General features: G+C 44.5%; 1 protein-coding gene across 2 annotated transcripts; it reads left to right on the forward strand.

The window, feature by feature from the left end:
• The first annotated feature begins 5,599 nt into the window (after positions 1-5,599).
• Positions 5,600-19,594, forward strand: hectd3 (HECT domain containing 3). 2 transcript variants are annotated; one of them, XM_083653325.1, is made up of 20 exons: positions 5,600-5,761; positions 6,271-6,727; positions 7,261-7,514; positions 8,051-8,186; positions 9,197-9,318; positions 10,366-10,479; positions 11,042-11,124; positions 11,308-11,473; positions 11,904-11,985; positions 12,367-12,549; positions 13,209-13,261; positions 13,383-13,551; positions 14,063-14,176; positions 14,968-15,057; positions 16,038-16,244; positions 17,052-17,181; positions 17,524-17,598; positions 17,849-17,930; positions 18,045-18,116; positions 19,364-19,594. In XM_083653325.1, exons 2-20 carry the CDS (start codon positions 6,374-6,376, stop codon positions 19,446-19,448), a joined length of 2,571 nt encoding a protein of 856 aa, XP_083509451.1. In that variant the 5' UTR covers positions 5,600-5,761; positions 6,271-6,373; the 3' UTR covers positions 19,449-19,594. The 2 variants fall into 2 exon arrangements, with proteins under 2 accessions (XP_083509451.1, XP_083509450.1); XM_083653324.1 differs by lacking the exon at positions 5,600-5,761 and adding an exon at positions 5,831-5,937.
• Positions 19,595-19,606: the final 12 nt, after the last annotated feature.

Consider the following 19,606-nt stretch of genomic DNA (forward strand, 5'->3'; position numbering starts at 1 on the left):
AGACCAAATTAACAAATTGCTAGTTACTGGTCCTAAAACTCCCATGTGCGTGACAATCCTATGCATGTGTGGTCGACATAAAGAAGGCCTGTCTTGTCCAAATGACTTTGGTTTGAAGCAGACAGGAAGAGAGAGAGAGAGAGAGAGAGAGAGAGAGAGAGAGGGAGAGTGTTTGGTCGTGACATCAGACTTCCTCACCCTCCACAATAGGGCTAAAAGCAGGAATGTGCTAACTCCTCAACAACAGGGCCGATTCATTACCAGCAGGCGTTAAGCGGGACCACCGGTGTCAGCTGGAGCTGATGGGGCAAGAGTGGTCGTCTACTCTAGACCAGTGATTCCCAACCTTTTTCATATCAGGAGTCAGGACCCATCGTTTACTCCAGTGGTTCTCAAACGTTTTCACGTCAAGGACCCCTAAACTGACACAATAGAACCACTGACCGCATTTGATAAGATTTTGTCCCAGGGACCCCTTATCTGATAAGATTTCTGCTTTTAGATGTTTTATTACAGATGAAAGTGTATGAAACCCATGACCAAAATAGTCATACATTCTGTGTTATTATGGATGGAATTATAGTGAAAATAAATGATGCCCCTTTTTTGCTGGGGACCCCCTGGAACCCCCTCAAGGACCCCTGGCGGGAAGGGGGGTCCCCGGACCCTACTTTGAGAACCACTGATTTAGTCCATATTTGGGCCACAGACCACTATTTGATGAGATTTGGTCCCTCAGTTAGACCCAAATCTGAGAATGTTTTTTAATTGTATTATCATCCAGAATTCCATGACTATCTGTGTTGTAGGTAGAGCGATAACTGAAACTAGTGAAACTAGAAATAGTCATTATTCTATAATCTACATGATCTAATTGTGTTAATTGAAATAATGCTGAAGGTTAAACAATACATCAATTTGCTGGGGACCCCCTCAAGGAGCGCTGGTCGAGAACCACTGATCTAGCATTGTCATAAATTGACTGGAGGCAGAAGGTGTTGAATTCATATGGGGGATTTTTAAGTCATCAATAATAATAACCTACAATATTTTTGATATAAATAAATGTCTGCTTTGCTACTCTCAATTGTCAATTGATAACACACAATTCAACCTATATTCAGTTAATGAAGCTTTTACATTTTCTGTACCTGGAGAAAAATAATTTGTTGCACAGACAGTGATGTGTTTTACATTTCCAACAGCAGCAGCATTATTAGCAGTGTGCAATAAATATAAGACAAACTGGGCCCAGTGTCCCAAAACCATCTGAGTGCTATTATTTAGTTCCATTTTCCATAATAATCCAGTGCACAAGTATAGGATTTAAAAGTGTTAAGAAGATTGACAGGTGATTTAAATGGATGATTTATGGTGATGATTGGTGATTTTAAAAAGAAAGAGAAAAGATGACCAGTTGCTACAGCAACAAGCTGTGTGTGGTTTCATTGACATACAGCCAGGCCAATGGAAGTGACTCAGTAGAGATGAAAAACGACTCTGACATTTAAGCCCATTCATAATGTCCTGCTAAACAATATGAGCGTGCTTCAACTATCCTCACATCAGTAGTGTCAGTTAAAGGCTCATTAGTGGACAATCAAGGGTCTTTATATTCTCTTTGTGGATGATTCTGTATAACATGGAGCTAACATTACCAAATTTAGAGCTTTGAGTCCCAGTCGGGTCATACCCTAAAACCAACGATACTCAACTTGCTTTGCCCGGGGACCACTTTCATGAAATGATAGGAGGTCAGGGACCAGTTAATAAACAAATAATATACATTTTTCTGTAGCGGATTGTAGGTTTTTGGGGTGTCAGCTGGAGTTTAGTCTGACAATGTTGTGCACACTGGATAATTAGTTAGGTTAAATTAGTTAGGTTAAGTACATACATAAGTGCCTGGGTAGCGAGCAGACGGCGGTATTTGACAATTTAGCTGGGGCTCAGTCAAACTTTATTTCACATTATTTTGTATTGTGAATTACATTCTAATTCACAATGAAAACTAACGTGAAATTATTAGAAAATGGTCGGGGGGGGCCACTCTGCACCCTGTCGCGGGCCGTATCTGGCCCCCGGGCCGCAAGTTGAGTATCACTGCTCCTAAACTATATGCACAGATGGTAGTGTAAGGTGCTTCTGGATGACAGGTGAGCCTTAAGTGGGATATATCTGGGACTTCAGTTGTTCTTTCATACTGGTCTCACCTCTTGCCTTGAATCATGTGCTGTAACTTTGTTATAATAGTTATTTATATCTACATCAGAATCATTTACAGGTTTACAGAGAGCAGAGCACATGAATCCATGTGAAAGTAAGAGACAGAAACAAGAGAGAACACACTCATCATCAATTTGAAGATAAGGGATCGGAGCTGGTGTGTGTTTTTTCCCAGACTTTGAGATTTTACCCCTTTGAACGGAACCCCTGCTGCGATGGCCATGTTTTATATAGTATGCAGAATATTTTAATGTCATATTTGCATCCGGCCCTGCTCGATGAATAAACTTTTCTGTTCAACCCGATGGCTATCAACAGGCGATGTAGGCCTATTCAAATCTCTGCCACTGCTGTGGGACGAGGAAAAAGGAAAATTTTGAGAAGTAGCCTATGGCTGTACTGCTGTGCTGTACTGTGACTTGTAATGATTTGTCCTGCTTTGGATGCTCTGGTTCAAATGTTGACAGTCAGCCACAGGTATTTTTTTGTGTCGTCAGTCTCATGCATTCACAACACAAGGTTAAATTGCCATGATGATCTAATCTCGGCTTAAGCAATCTTAACCTCAGAGCTAACTGGCCGTCCCAGTCTGATAACAGAGGCAGCAGAGTGTAAAGGTGAGCTTCATGTCTCAGAGTCTGCCAGCTGATGAGATTAAACAGGAGTTCTCATAGATTTGTGTCAAGCAAACACTGAGAATATTGAGGAATGAGCTGATCTAAGCGGCTTCTTAGGGCCCCGCCGCCAGTGGGAAGAAGAAGAAGAAGAATACGGTTCGGCGCTGTTTGTTTGAGGAGATCTCATGCGCTCAATTTTTAAGTTACAAAAGAGCTTCTGGTATTAGCGGAAACTAGAAATCCAGACGAATATGGTTCCAACTATGTTATGCTAAAGGGGGGCGAAAAACAGCTCCAAAGTCGGCGAGTTTTTTGGGACAAAGGTAAATAGGCATGACTATTTTCAAACGGACCCTTGACCTCTCACATTGAGATATCTGACTGAAATTGGACTCGTATTGACGCGTATTGGCGTTACAGCCATATCTGCCATGTCAGCTATACAGTAAAAGAACTGCGGCCCCTCATGTTGATAGAGGTACAACTAAAATGCGTGAGTTATAATTGCATACAGTAGCTGGTTGTATAGGAATACTTCACTATCCATTGAGACACATGGGGCCCCCACATTTATCCTGCATGGGGGCCCCCCAGATGTGCAGAGTGTGTGTGCGCGCAACCAGTGAAGTGCTGCTATCCAAACACAGGCAGCAACGTCTCCTCTCTCAGGGTGTGTATACACTGAGAGGAGAGCAAGGTTTAATGCTGTACAACATGGATGATCTCACTCTGGAACAATGTGAGTTGCTACATCCTCTCTGGCAGAGCTTCCTCACACATAACGGCCCCGCTCTGCACTCTCCTCCTCTCATCCATAGCAGAGGGAACGTCTGCACCCAGGCAATCCTTCTTCTACATTCTCTCATTAATACCTCCAATGTTAATTCATGTAAATGAAGTCACTTTATCACTTTGTTGGGGACCCCCTGAAGGACCCCTGGTGGTCCCCGGACCCCACGCTGTGAATCACTGATCTATATAGGTTATATGTCTAATGTTTGCATGCAAAACATAATCAGAGCTGCAATCACGGAAGGTGGAATGTGCCATTGGTTGATGAGGAGTGAGCTATGGACAAATCTAGACTAAACCAAAATAGCCTATAGATAGGCTACAGTGAACCTACTATGAAAAGCACATTCATTGATTGCATACTGTCCCAAAGAGCTGCAGAATCCACTGGCTTATAAAAGTACAACAATAAAATATAGAAAATGTGCAAATAGTTACAATGAAAAAAAATATATTTTATGAATAGGAAAATAAAGGTAAACTTCTCAATCTCACAGCAGATGCATATGTTTCAGTTAGGGATGTCCAGATGAAAAGTCTTGTTAAAATGTCTTTATCCTGACCCTTACCTTTGCTTGTCATGGCTGCCACCTGTTGCTCTCTGCTCTGCCAGAAGGGTTTCATTCAGATCCACACAGCAGCAGCAGCAGCAGCAGCAGCCTCCCTCTCTGCATCCCATCAACTTGTCTGTTTGAGGTTTGAACCTCTATGGGTGTGTCTCCCTCCAACTGGAATGTGGAAATTCAGCTTCCCTTCCCGTGTGTGTGTGTGTGTGTGTGTGTGTGTGTGTGTGTGTGTGTGTGTGTGTGTGTGTGTGTGTGTGTGTGTGTGTGTGTGTGTGTGTGTGTGTGTGTGTGTGTGTGTGTGTGTGTGTGTGTGTGTGTGTGTGTGTGTGCGTGCGCGTGCATGCGTGTGCGTGAGTGCGCGTGCTCATGCGTGATGTTCAGTTAAGTCCATTCATCAGGTGGTTTGAAAGTTTGGTGGTTTGAAAGTCGACGCACCTCAGTTGGTCTTTATTTAAGCGCATCAGAGATTTCAAAAGACTGGTCACTTTGCACGACAGTGCCCCCTGGTGGTTTAATGTTAGCCTACTGATTATTACTGAGTGACTTCACATCCATCAATCATCCACCCAATCCCACAATGGAAGCTTCCAAAAAACACTTCTAATCAAGCAAAAATATTTGTCAAGCAGTCAATGCTATCAGAAGGCTTCATAATTATAGGCCTATAACTTTGACATCACAAAAATCTAGGGACCCCAGACATTTTTTAGACATTCAGAATTCTGTAGGCTACTGACAATTTCTCTCAGAATTCTGGCTTTAATCTTAGAATTCTGACATTAAACTCATAATTCTGACATTAAAATCAGAATGCTGACTTTTTTCTCTCAGAATTCTGACTTTTTTTCCTCAAAATTCTCGCAATAATTTTTTCTTTCTTTTTTTGGCATTTTGCCTTTATTTGATAGGATAGTATGTGGTGCTAGACAGCAGGGAGGGAGAAAGGACATGCAGCAAATGACGCGTGAAGAACTAGCACGCGTTCTACCAGGTGAGCTGGAATAAACTCAGTGAGCCGGGATGCCCACTCAATTCTGACTTTAATATCACTATCTCAGAATTAGGACTTTTCCACCCTCAGAATTCTGATATAATTAAACTCGGAATTCTAACTTAATTTTCAGAATCCTGATTTAAACTCAGAACTCAAGTACATTTTTCACATGTGGCCCTAATCCTCTCCGGTAGTTTTAAATTGTGTGGTGTTCACACACCAGAATATGCTAATGAGAATGGTCGAACCCGGAAACTTCTTCTACTACAATCAAAGTTGAACCCGGAAATGTACAGGTACAGATCTGTCTCGCCTTGTATTTGATTGGCTGTACATCGGGCACGTGGTGGGATTAACGTGAGCAAAATGGCCGACCGCTTTAGATGAACCGAGATAAACAAGCTAACGCTAAGCTACTGATGTTATCAGACATGATAGACGTACAAAAAAATATGAATTAGGGTTAGGTTAGGGTTAGACCCCGTTGTGGACCCCGAGCACTTCCGGCAGGGCGAGCCGAATCCGCAACCGAGTAAAATCCGTACCAGAGAGCCTGGTGACGCGAGGTTAGTGTGCTGTAGTTGTCGCTTCTTATCAATGTAAATTCTTTGGGAACGGTAGTCACAAAGGGTCAAAAATGATCGAAGGAGCTTCCGTATTTTATGTTAAGCGTACAACAAGCTAGCTTTTACCATTCACAAATGCATTCACATCATACACAACACACTGCATTCAGTCCAGGGTACGTATGCGGTACTGTTTCGTGGTTGATGTTAGTTATGGTCATGTTGTATTGCGATTTGGAACTACAAGTGTCTGTCTTTCCGGCGGTGTTAACGTTGCCTAGCTTGCTAATGCTAGCTGTTTAGTAGTGTTATCGCCGAGAGAATGATTTATTGGGGTGGTGGTGGTGAAGGAACTTTGATTAATTATCAGGGCGTTTCGCCCTTTAGACTCTCCACTCGCCCAGGAAGGAGAGCAGCACCATTTTACTAACGTTAATCTGACGTAACGTTACCTGTCCACTGAAGCCTTGTTACCTAAGAATGTTCTGCATTGTATGTCTGTTTGACAGGATCGGTGCTGCAACTGCCCAGGAAAACAAAGGAAGGACAGTAGAGTGATGTCAGGTGACGCCCCCCCTCTATGCTGACTGTCCCTGGCCGGCTGACAGCACCATGTCGCTGGGCGACAACCCTCATCTGCTGCTGGGGAGGATCCGCTTCCTGAACAAGTGCATTGAATGTTTCAGGAAAGGCGAAGCTGTGCCTGAATGTTTATGTTATGTCCCAAAGGAGGTCTGCTATAAAATCTGCAAAGATTCATCCTCCACCTCATCCGCCTCATCCAGCGCATCAGCTGCTAGCTCCACTGTGGGAAAGACGCTCGTCTCTGTGTTTGAAAGCCCCCATCAAACTCCCCATAGCAAGAAATTATGCAAGTACAACATTGAGCCAAAGAAAGGGACGTGTATCCGCACAACGGGGGAAGAATACTGTAACAGCCAGGGCCTGTGGGTCAAGATAAATAAGGTAAGCGTGTTGGCTTTTATGTCTCTGTTCTTGTTCTGCTCATTATTGAGCCAGGAGATCGTGTGTGTGTGTGTGTGTGTGTGTGTGTGTGTGTGTGTGTGTGTGTGTGTGTGTGTGTGTGTGTGTGTGTGTGTGTGTGTGTGTGTGTGTGTGTGTGTGTGTGTGTGTGTGTGTGTGTGTGTGTGTGTGTGTGTGTGTGTGTGTGTGTGTGTGTGTGTGTGTGTGTGTGCGCGCGCGCGCGCGTCATGTATCTGTCTAGCTGGTGTTTCCCGTAGCGGTTCCCTTCACAGTTGGGTTTCGGTTTGGCCATGGTCAGGACTCAGGTGATTCCTGGCGGAGATCTGCACTGCACTCTACTGAGTGCACTTCTCTAGTTGTAGTAGAATGAGACCTGTGATGCAAAGTCCATTGTACTAACCTGTTAAAACGCAGTTGTAAGAGCTATCTTAATTTTGCACGACTCCTGCAGACATCATATTATTATTGCTTTACAAGCCAGTGTTGATGGTTGTTCTCCGTTTTGTCAACACCAGGAGCAGCTGGAGGAGCAGCGTGTGGGCCAGGAGCTGTGTGAGGGCTGGATCCTGGTGTGTAAGCACACAGAGGGAGGGGACAGGCTGGTGCCCGTGGAGTCGCCGGAGACCGTGAGCAGACACCAGCAGCTCTTTGGTTATGACCACAAGCCCTGCGACAGATGGGAGCAGGTGGTGGATGTGGAGAATTCCCTGCACATCGGCTCTAAGCCCAGGGTCGCAGAGAGTGACGATGCTGCCGTCCAGAAGCTAAGGTGAGCCTGCTTGTGTGACGTCAATGCCGTAAGACGCTCTTGATTTCTTGGTATATTTTTAAGCGGTGCCGTCGCTACTATAAGTGTCCGGTCGTAGCACAGGATGTTGTACGGGATTGCAGAATGAGCATGAGAATCTGTAGCCTTGCAGCCTAGGCCCCTCCCCCGGCTCCCCGGTCGACACAGAGAGAGAGAGCATCTCGAGGTCGATATAGCGGCTCAATGCCGGTGAAACATGCACGCGTGCACGCACTCATGCACGGTTTAAGAAACGTCTGGAAATGAATGGAGAATTTACTTCTTCATGGGCGAGACTTTGGCATGCTATGGAGACTGGAGAGAGCGGCTCAAAACACGCGTGCTGGCACACACGCACACAGTGCCAGAGAGAGGCAGGCGCGGTAGAAGGGTGCGCAAACCGGCAGTCCGGCACCGCTTACTTCAACACCCGGGTGTGATTTTTAGTGCAACAATCTGTTGGCGAGCAGATCAAATGAATATGTTACTCCCTTGATCTCTTCCCTCGATTCCGCAAGATATGTGCCTCCCACCTGGACGTACGAATGCGACGAGGACCTGGTGCACTACTTCTACGACCACATAGGAAAAGAGGATGAGAACCTGGGCAGTGTGAAGCAGTGTGTGACCAGCATCGACGTATCTTCATGTTCTGTGAGTAACATGCATTTCACAAAACCTCGTTGGGAGTGCTGGTATTTAGTATGTTTTTCCTGGGTTCTAAGACAATCTAGTCGGACTCAGTACTTGATTCAAGATTCAAGATTTTTATTGTCACTCCGTAGTACAAGTATCACGTGTGAAATTCTTGTGCTGTGAACTCCGTTTACAACATAGTACAAATATAACAGGGCATATGAGTGCAAAAACAACAAGAGACACAACAAGCAATAAGGCAGTAGAGTGATAAGACAAGTCAGAGACAGTGGCATATGAAGAAGTCTTTCCCAAAACCAGAAACCACAGACGTACGTTTTTAATATAGGATGTCATGAAGATTCGAAATCTGCAGCGGAGCATATTTTCCGGTTCAGAACTGGCAAAACTATTACAATAAACTTATTTGAATATATAAATTAATTCAATACTATTTTGAGTATTTATAATAATAAATAATAATAATGATTGGATTTATATAGCGCCTTTCCAAGTGCTCAAAGCGCTTCACAGAATCATTATTCGTTCACACCATTTGTACCGGTGGTTCGAAAGCGTGGCAGCCACACATCGGCGCTCAAAGGCCCCTCCGACCACCATCATTCATGTCTACATTCATACCAATCATACGAGGCAAGGAGGGTTAAGTGTCTTGCCCAAGGACACAACGACAGCAGCTGGGAGGGAGCGGGGATCGAGCCGCCAACCCTTGCGTCATTGGCCGACCCGCTCTACCTCCTGAGCTAAAGCCGCCCCTTTATTTGAGTTATTGTTTGTTTATTTGTCGTCTGTGTTGATGATGATACAAATTTGAGTCTCTGTTCTCTGGCTTTTGGAGAGAGTTGCTCAAATGTACACGGACAATGATTTAACTGTCATCGAAATAGCACAAAATGATTAAAATGGGTAGTATGGCTCCTTTACGATCATATACTTACAAATGTATACATTTTTGTTAGTGAATGTCCTTGTTTTACATACATAACCAACCTGACGTCTGTTGGTAGGAGGACCCCAGCGGGGGGGCCAGCTGTCTGACAGATGGAGACACAGAAACGTACTGGGAGAGCGACGGCATGCAGGGACAGCACTGGATCCGCCTGCACATGAAGAGAGGCACTGTGGTCAAGTAAGCACCTGCACAGCAATGATACTTTATAGAGCAGTAAACAAAACAAAACAGGAAGTACATGTCAGCAAGGTACACCTTCATTCATTCTCATCCAAACCGCACAGTTTTAGATAGTCTAAAACAGCTATTTAATGTCTTTGTAGCCTGTCTTAATCAAATAGCTATGTCAACTTTTATATATTTGTCTAGGTAGTTGTCGAGTTAACTGCACCCTAGTCTGACTCACTGGAAGCAGGCTGCAGGTATAAGCTCTGCCAACAGCTCTGAACATTTCAGTCAGAGCGAAGGGGAATCCCTTTTCACTCCCCGCGTGTCTCTCTCAAATGCCTCCGCGCCACTGTGAAACAACAAAACTTGCCATTTTCAGCATGCTGAGCTACATGCTGAAAATGGCAAGTTTTGACGAAGTTTTGGATTGTGCAATAAAGCAGGCCTGCTTGGTACTTTCGGTGGATGGTTGTAAAGATAACCGAGCCTTTTCCCCCCGCTATACCAGAGTGAGAGTAAGAGGAGCCAGACTCTCTCCTGTGCTGGTACAGCAAGAAACGGAGAGACTCTGGCGAGCGAGACTAACTGCACCCCAAACTAGGAACCCTGACGACTACAGTCCGATTGACGCGAGAATGGAGTTGGACTTGATAGATGGATACTTTTTGTAGGTGTTTTAGGACCAGGCGACGTTACGGCTAATCTCTATAAACAGATCGCTGCATCGGAGACGTCATCAGACTGTAAACAACGATGGAAATGGAAGTCTTGGCGTGAACGTCCGTCCGCTCTACACCGGAAACCCAGAAATATGGTCCGTCTGTCCCAGAGTCTTATTAGTTGTCAGACTGATAAGACTCTGGGTGCCCAGATCGACTGCGCCCTGCATCTGTGTTATTATGGCATAGAGTTGTCTTAAGTGGGCTTTTGCCTTGTAATGTGTAGATGCACTTGTTTTTACTTGGGTCACGTAGCTCAAATGAACTTTGACCTTTCTGAAAGTGTGTGAGCGTGTTTGTTATTGTGTACACACTGTGCTCCTGTTGTGTCCTTCAGTAAGCTGATATTGACGGTGGACTCCACCGACGACAACTACATGCCCAAGAGAGTCACTGTGTATGGAGGAGAGGGGGACAACCTCAAGAAGCTGAGTGACGTCACCATAGACGAGTGAGCATGGAAACGACTTGTTCAATAACAACACAATTAAGGTTTCACTAGGGTTTGACCCAAAGAGGCCCATAGTACCATATCGTTGTGTTGGGAGATGCCAATAGACATGATTTTATGTCCAGAATCAACCTCTTTAAACTTTTCCAATCTCAAGCCACAAAATCACAAGGAATGTTTGAATAAGTAAAACTCATATCGCTGCAGACGATATGGCTAATATCTGATGTTTAATAAAAAGACAAGATCAGCCTGATATATTGGTCTAACCTTGTCAACAACATGATATACTGCATATGGTATATAGAGTAGATATACAGTCAGCAACCAAGTTCCATCCATCTTTTCTGACAAAAAACATCTGAAAAAGCAACAATCCATTTCTCCTGATGAACGTAGAATGTCAAGCTGTTTTCACTTTCATGCATTATTATGAAGGATATCTGTGTGCCGCTCTCAGACATTTCTTCATCTGTTGCGAGCCCGACCAGCACCAGGGTTTTATTTCATAGTCTGCTGGCTGCATTCATGTTCACCGGCTCCCGCTCTGCTTTGCCTCCAGCAATCTGATTGGAGAAGTATGTGTGCTGGAAGATATGACATCCCACCTGCCTGTCATTGAGGTCCGGATTGAGGAGTGTAGGGGTAAGGCTTCCATCATATTATGTTTTTATTCACCCAGATATTTCCTGCTGAATGTTAATGTTTATTTTAAACCGGGAGGAGTTCCTTTGCTGCCAAAGCTTCTGCACCATGGTACGAACCTGGACATTGTAAGTAGGTAGCTGTGTGACTAAAGCCAGGTGACGGCGTGTCTTCTCTGTCCAGACGAGGGCATAGACGTCCGGATCCGAGGCTTGAAGATCAAGTCGTCGTGTGAGAGGGACCTGGGTCTGAACGCTGATGTTTTCCAGTCCTCCAACCTGGTGCGTTACCCCCGTCTGGAGGGCACCGCCCCCGACGCCCTCTACCGCCGGGCGCTGGTCATCCAGAGGTAGGGCCCACACTCTGCCAGGGAAACGTCATGGAAGTTGAGAATTGCGTCATTGTTTTCTTTTCCAGGCCTTGGAAAAGCGATGGGAAACGATACGTGTCCAGAAAGTGTTGGTAATGTCATGAAAATGTGCTCATAATTAACCCGTCATTGAGTTCAACGTCCAAACTCTTTTGAAGAATGATCCAATTGCCAGTTACACAAGTCACAAGTTGTAGATGGACAAAATTTCCCATTTGAAAATCTTGGAATAAAGATACTGACAAATGTTGGTGTTGGAAACTGCACTTAATGACATAGAAAAGTCAGGGAAATTACCTTACAGAAATGGTAGCCAGATATGTTTTAAATGTCCATACTGCTTGCATTATTTCTCAGTGTTTGTGATGTTGAGTTTCTCTCCTCCCTCTCCCTCCCTCTCTCTTGGCAGGTTCATCTCTCTCCTGGACAATTTGCTGCCCCATCTGGTGCCAGCCTGGGACTACAGCCTGGGCACATTCAACCAGATTAAGGTGAGTGATTTGGAATTTTTGAATGTACTATGTGGACAATAAATGAAAATTAAGCCACAGTAGTTTTGGAATAGAGATATACAGTATAGGCACGATCCAGGTAGCATGTTGCTTTTAAAATACTTGTAAGGGTGGAGACTCTGGACTGATACACACTGATGACATCACTAATGACATCACAATTGCTCGAGTGACATGACTGTTGACATCACTGATGACATCACAATTGCTCGAGTGACATCACTAATGACATTACAATTACTCATGTGACATCGCTGATGACATCACAATTGCTCGAGTGACATCACTGATGACATCACAATTGTCCCATGATGCAACGCCACCCAAACTGTTTTTTCTATGTCCTCTGGCGCCCTCTAGAGCATAAAGCAGTTCATGCTGCTGTCGAAGCGTCGCTCGGCCCTCATCACGCAGTGCCTGAAGGACTCGGAGACCAGCAAGCCAAACTTCATGCCCCGCCTCTACATCAACAGACGCCTGGCCATGGAGCACCGAGACAACCCCTCCCTGGACCCCTGCTGCAAGAACGCCGTGTTCACACAGGTAACAGCTTGGGCTGGGAATCACGATACAATATTATTGCAATTTTAAAAACTATTGCGATTTATTGTGCTTTATTATCTTTTTTCAACTGCAAATGATGTCCCCAAAGGAAAAAACGTTGTCAACATCTGTTTTATCTAATAAGACAAAGTTTCCAGTCTGTTAATCTCACTTCAATCAGTTTTATTACAGCAAAATGGGATTGTCAAGCAGACAGACTGACCAACACTGTCATAAATGATAGTGATACTTGGCTTCGTGTATTGATATAATATTGCCACACAAAATATTGTGATACTATGTACTATTGATTCTATTGACATCACTTCTTCACAGTCAACCTACAGTAGCATGTTATATTATCTTGAAGTAAGTGGAAAGCTTGCATTTTCTAACCAGTCCTTTAACCAGGTGCATTATATTATTATATTGTATATGTATGTATGTGTATTATGTAACTTGTTTTAAAATTAGCAAATACATCTAATCAAAATCACTTTCATGCAGGGAAGGCTGTATGTAGGCCTATATGAAATGTAATTTTAAGGGACTATGGATTGGCCTCCTCTCGATCAGTTTTTGTTCATTCTTCCGTTCATCGCAATATCTCAGAGGCGCATGATGCACTGTTTCCTCGTTTTTTATTTTTCCTCATGCAGGTTTACGAAGGTCTCAAGCCATCTGACAAATTTGAGAAGACTTTGGATTATAGGTACTAGATTTTCTGACACCTGCACGACGTCAACCTCATGTTTATTACCTCGATGTAATCATCATTCAAGGGTGTTAAGATCTAACAAACCGACAATTAATCTTCCTTCTTGGTTGGTCAGGTGGCCTGCTCGGTATGACCAGTGGTGGGAGTGCAAGTTCATTGCAGAGGGAATAATTGACCAAGGTGGTGGATTTCGGGACAGCCTGGCGGACATGTCTGAAGAGCTCTGCCCCAGCTCAGCCGAGTGTCCCATGCCTCTGCCGTTCTTCACCCGCACGTCCAACCAGGTACCAGAGATGCTCACAAGTCCAAGTCAAGTATCAAGTCTTTGGTCACAAGTCCAAGTCAAATCAAGTCTGAAGTCTCTTATGGATTCTATCATCTGCTGGATGCCATCCGGTCTGCTTGGAACACTGCATATCTAAAACGAAGGATTTCAAAGCATGTACTGTATTATCCTCACTTCTTTATTGATTAGCATACAGTATCAGCATTGATTAGATGACATTAGTAGACATTTCCTTAATGTTAATATGCCCAAAGATTGTTTCACGAGTCCCAAATCTTGAGTCCGAGTTGAGTCTCAAGTCTTTTGAGGATGAATCTCAAGTCAAGTCTCAAGTCACTGTGTGTGTAGCGTAAGTGTGACTCGAGTCCAAGTCGCAAGTCCAAATCCCCATCTCTGCCAGGTACACATTCAACATTAGAGGGGACTTCAGTTCTCTCATTGGGTGTGTGAAGTAAAATATTGTTAAGGAGGATAACTTTTTAAATATAGTCCTGTTGATTTTCTCCCAGGGCACCGGAGAGGCCAGAGATTACTACGTACCCAACCCGTCCTGTAAAGAGTTCCACAAGTTTGAGTGGATCGGCCAGCTGATGGGAGCTGCTCTGAGAGGAAAAGACTTCCTGGTTAGTGACACCGCTTCCTCACTACTACTAGAGGAACACCCGTCCCTGTGTGACTGGCCATTTAGTCAGGCCTCGCTCGCAGAGTTGGCATGTAGCCTCTCCTCTCTCTCCCCTCCCCAGAGGCTTTTCATGGTCCACTTCCCTGATTCAAACTCTACTCACCTGTGAGCTGCTCCACTCTGAAGCACCTGTGGGCTCCTCCACTCTGGAGATCTCCATGGTGCTGAACCTGTCTTGCGTCACTGTGGCCACTTTTTTTGCACAATAGACCCTTCTCACGGGGGCCATTTTGTGTCGAAAAGGCAGGGTAAACACAGGTGCAAGCAAAACACTAACGAGGGTTTCAAACTTCCATGATTAGAATTTGGAAACCCTCATTAGTGTTTTGCACCTGTGCTTATTCTGCCTTTTCGACACAAAATGGCCCCCGTGAAAAGGGTCTATTTCTGCCCATTTAGTCGTCCCTAATTATTACCTAATTCAAAAATCCGGCTCCGTTAGGTCACCCGCATGGGATGCTATTGACACTTCCTGAAAAATTCAGTGCGATAGCACCTAAAATGGCATAGCTGTGGCAGAGCACAGTTCTGCTCACACACACACACACACACACACACACACACACACACACACACACACACACACACACACACACACACACACACACACACACACAGAGAGAGAGACACTTCACATTCTTATTCTAGGATCCACACAGGATGTTTGCATTGATTTGCCTTAAAGTAAGAGTGGCTGACTGTAGTGATTTGCCTCTCTGTCCGATCCTGCAGGTCTTGGCTCTGCCTGGTCTGGTGTGGAAGCAGCTGACGGGAGAGACGGTCAGCTGGAGTAAAGACTTCCCCGCTGTCGACTCTGTACTGGTGAGGACTCGAAAATCTTTATATTTAGCCGTCATGTAATCTTAGGGAGTGTGTCCATCATATAGAGTCTTTCTGCATTTTCTATGTGGAAACGCAGCGCTTTTTGTGAGGAGAAATAAAACGCGGATCACGACAACGTCATCTGAGCAGCTGCTAACTCAGTAACCAGCTGGTTAGCTCTTCTAGCAGTCATTACAGTGTTGGAGAACAAGGCTTACCAGATATTTCAATTACATGTCCGTTATCCATACTGCCTTTAAGATGGCTGTTACAGTAACGTCAATTCAATGATTACAACGTCCTATTTCTCCACCGGGCACTTTGACTTTCTCCATATTTTTGGTTGCTATGGGAAACAGTCAGCATCTCAGTCATCGTGATTGGTCGGCTGAGATGAGTGGTTCACGTCACCCGGTGCTTTTCTGGGGGGACGCGGAATCTCAGCTTTTGAAAGCGCTCCGCTTGGACGGGGGGGAAAACGCCGGCTGCAGTGCTTTTCTGGAGTGGATGACTTTTCGGCCACGTCCCGTTGCATTTGATGAGGAAAAGGTGCTGGCGTTCGGAAAAACAAACAAACAAACAAACAAAAAAACGCAATATGCACACATACCCTTAAACCAATACCAAGATTTTTTTTCCCCCTCAACAATCGGAACTCGATATGAGCATGATCCATATTTGCATCTTCAATGTTTTCATTTTATATTTTTCGTAATGCTATTTAGATCCTGTTCTGCTGCATTGACTACATTTTCTCTTTAGGCACCATAAAGTTAATTTTATTTTACTGGAATGTGTTTGAATTTAACCTTTGTAGCCTCACATTTCACATCTTTTTCCGTGTATTCAATTTGAAATAAAAAGGTGCAAAGTCTCCGTCTGTCTAATCCTCATTTTACACTGAGTTTACTAGAATCTAGAGCAGATCGAAGCAAGCCCACTCATCATGTTGAGGTCAATGTGCCTGTGTGTGTGTTCAGGTCAAGCTGTTGGAGGCCATGGAGAACATGGACCAGGAGACGTTTGAGTTGAAGTTTGGGGAGGAGCTGGTGTACAGCACGCTGTTGAGCGACGGGCAGATGGCCGAGCTGGTCCCCGCGGGAGCGAGCGTGGCCGTGCGCTACGAGGAGCGCCGCCACTTCATCCAGCTGGTGCAGAAAGCCCGGCTGGACGAGAGCAAGCAGCAGGTGTGTGACTGGCTTTCACAGGCTCTGTGCCGTAACGAGGAGCCCCAATATTTCACTCTGTCCTCGTTGATATATGTTGTGGGGTTTTTGTACGTTTTGTTGATTACTTGAAGACTTATACCCATTTTGTTGTTTGATGCTGTATTTCTCTTATTTCCGGGGAAACTGGCCAAACAGATATTCACAATAAAGTTTGATAGCTTTTTCCCTGGCTGTCTAAAACAGTGGTTCTCAAACTTTTTCATGTCAACGACGTGTAAACTAAGACCAATTAAGACCACGGACCCCCATTTGATAAGATTTGTCCCAGTGTCCCACATCTGATAAGATGTTTGCTTTTAGATGTTTTACTACAGAAAGTGTATAAAACCCATGACCAAATTATGTATAGAATTATAGTGAAAACAAATTATTCCCTGTTTTGCTGGGGACCCTGGAACTCCCTTAAGGACCCCACTCTGAGAAGCACTGGTCTAAAACATCAACGGTAAACATCAGTCCTTCAGAATCACAGTGCGTGGGCTTGATTTTAGAGCCGCCATTTTGCACAGATGTTCAACAAACATGCATATCCATTGTACAAGAAGCAGAGAGAGCAATTTCTCCACCAACAGTAGACTCAATAGACCAGAATGCAATGCGGCCACAAAACATGTTTTTTTTTTAGTAAATGTCACAGCTATAATCGTAGACACACCCATGTTCATAGACTAGTTGGCTAGCTGTCTATATGTATATGCCCATTGAAAACAAGGTAGGTGTAGGTGCGTTCATATCCATTATTTTTGCTCTGTGTTTGTGTGTCAGATTGCAGCCATGCAGGCGGGGCTGCTGAAGGTGGTCCCCCAAGCCGTGCTGGACCTGCTCACCTGGCAGGAAGTGGAGAAGAAGGTGTGCGGAGACCCTGAGATCACTGTGGAAGCCCTCAAACGACTCAGTGAGTGGCCTGTCTGGAGCTCATCTCAGCTTCGCTAACAATAAACACACTTTTGGCTAGAGACAGATAGGGCTTGGTTAAGAAACAAACAATATTGAATCGATATTCATTTGAAGGAACTGATATTGATTCATAAATCCCACTCCCATTTTTGTTCTGGGAACTACCACTTTTGTCCACAGGGGCCACTAAAATCCTAAAATCAACACAAAATGAAAGTTCCTCAAAGGTGCTTAATGTGCAGGTGAAATAAAACCCCACTAAGCACTGATTGTACTGGAGATCTTCAACTAAATGATAAAGGCTTTGTACAGCATTCATCTTGTTTCTGTCTCCCCACAGCTCGCTATGAGGACCTGGAACAAAGTGACGTTAGAGTGCAGTACTTGTGGGAAGCCTTGATGAACTTCACTAATGGTCAGTTCACTGTTTATTTGGCAACGTATTACATAACACATGATTTGACATGCTTTTATCCAAAGCACCTTATAGTACCATGAGGGCCTTTTCTTGATCAAGGGTGGCTGCAGTGGGTATCTGATCCCTGCTCCTGGCAGTGTGACTGCCATGTAGCTCCAGAGGGCCGTTCTGTGTGGATGATGAGTTGCTAACAAAGCATTTCTGACGGGTCCTTGGTTACTGAGAAGCTTTTCAATTCCGATTTCAGAGGATCGCAGCAGGTTCCTGAGGTTTGTGACGGGCAGAAGCCGTCTCCCAGCGCCCATCTACATCTTTCCTGACAAGCAAGGGTAAACAAAGATCGTCTATGTGAAATGCTGTTTGTTGCTCATAGTGAAAAGCTCATGATGTAGCATAGTGCTACTGGCTTCACTGTTTAAAACATGGTCTGTTTGCTCCTGTAGATCTGAAACAACTGATGCACTTCCACAATCCTCCACATGCTCCAGCACCCTTTATTTACCCAACTACCCCAGGTAAACATCACATGATGCCATCTTGAGCTTTCACACAGATTCTTCAGCAGTGGTGGAATGAGTTCCAGAATGTCCTTCTAACGTTTTACTACTGTTACTCTGCTGATATTTTACTGAAATTGAAGTAAATAATAATAATAATAATAATAATAATAATATTATATTATATTTACTCAACTTATGACAAGATCAGACTACACACTATTTTTTGTCTTTCATGATGTCAACATGTCAGACTAGACAATCATTCTGCCATAAATTCGTGACATGTTTTGGCCCGGAGACTGGCAGCACTACAAGTCTGATCCCAACCAGGACTGCCAACTCTGACACACGCCACAAGTCCATTTTCTCATGCAGTGAAAAAAAATAAATCATAATTGATAACCTCAGGGAGTGGAATCATGACTGACAGCACACAGGCAGACAAGACAGACAGCACAGTGCCACAGCAGAAAGCGAGAAACACAGGCCTCAAAATCTACCAATAGCTGGTATATTGTGCCTACAATATAATAGATTGTGTAGCCTACATTTCCCGTCCTCCCTGCATGCTGCTGCGGCTCTCCCTCTCCTCTCTCAGGCAAGCTGAGTGAGTGAGTGAGTGAGTGAGTGAGTGAGTGAGTTGCTATGGTTACAGGGTGGGGATGCTCTCCCTCTCCTCTCATGCAGGCAGGCTGAGTGAGTGGGGGTGCTATGGTTACAGCCAGGGTGGGTACGCTCTGTGTTTTCTGCCACAGAAGCCACACTTCAAGCTGAATTCAAAAGAAACTCGTCGTAATAGTTGTCAAACTAGGCGAGAAAAGACCAAAAAGACTGGCGTGCTAGTCTGTTCATCGGGATGTCGTGAGCCATCCCGGACGCTCCGACGTCTTTGATTGTGTCACACTACAAGAGGCAAAGACAGACGTTCGTCGTTCCTGACGGTCACGACGCTGGAAATGTGTCGCCCACGACCAAATCGTTTTAATATCGGGCTGAACTTGTGTCGTCTGTGTCGTTAACTCCGAGTAAAAGTTTTGAGATTTGAGAAAAGAGAACATTGTTAGATGTGATCTTTCCCATGCAATTCTAAAAGGATGAAATGTAAAAATAAAGAGCACAAAGTAAACCCCATATTACCTACTCTTATCTTCTTTGCTGACTGTTTGTTGCAACTCTTTGCATGACAAAAATGTGTTTGTGATCAATTGCCCAACACGAATGGTTTCATTCAAAACCGGTATTCCTTCTTTTCATCCCTGCAGTGCAAAGGTTTGCGAGGAGAAGCTGCGTTACGCTGCTTATAACTGCGTGGCTATCGACACAGACATGAGCCCCTGGGAGGAGTGACAGTGACCCGCCTCACATCGCTACAGGAGCTCTGCACCCGCTGGCTAGAGTCTTACAGAGGAACCCTTGCCAAGTTCATCACCATATCTAGTATCTACACAAATGCCAATCAACCCTTGCTGTATATATTAAATAATAAATATATGGAAACCTGGAAT

This window comes from Poromitra crassiceps, assembly GCF_964638095.1.
Source record: "Poromitra crassiceps genome assembly, chromosome: 17".
Taxonomy (NCBI): Eukaryota; Metazoa; Chordata; class Actinopteri; order Beryciformes; family Melamphaidae; genus Poromitra; species Poromitra crassiceps.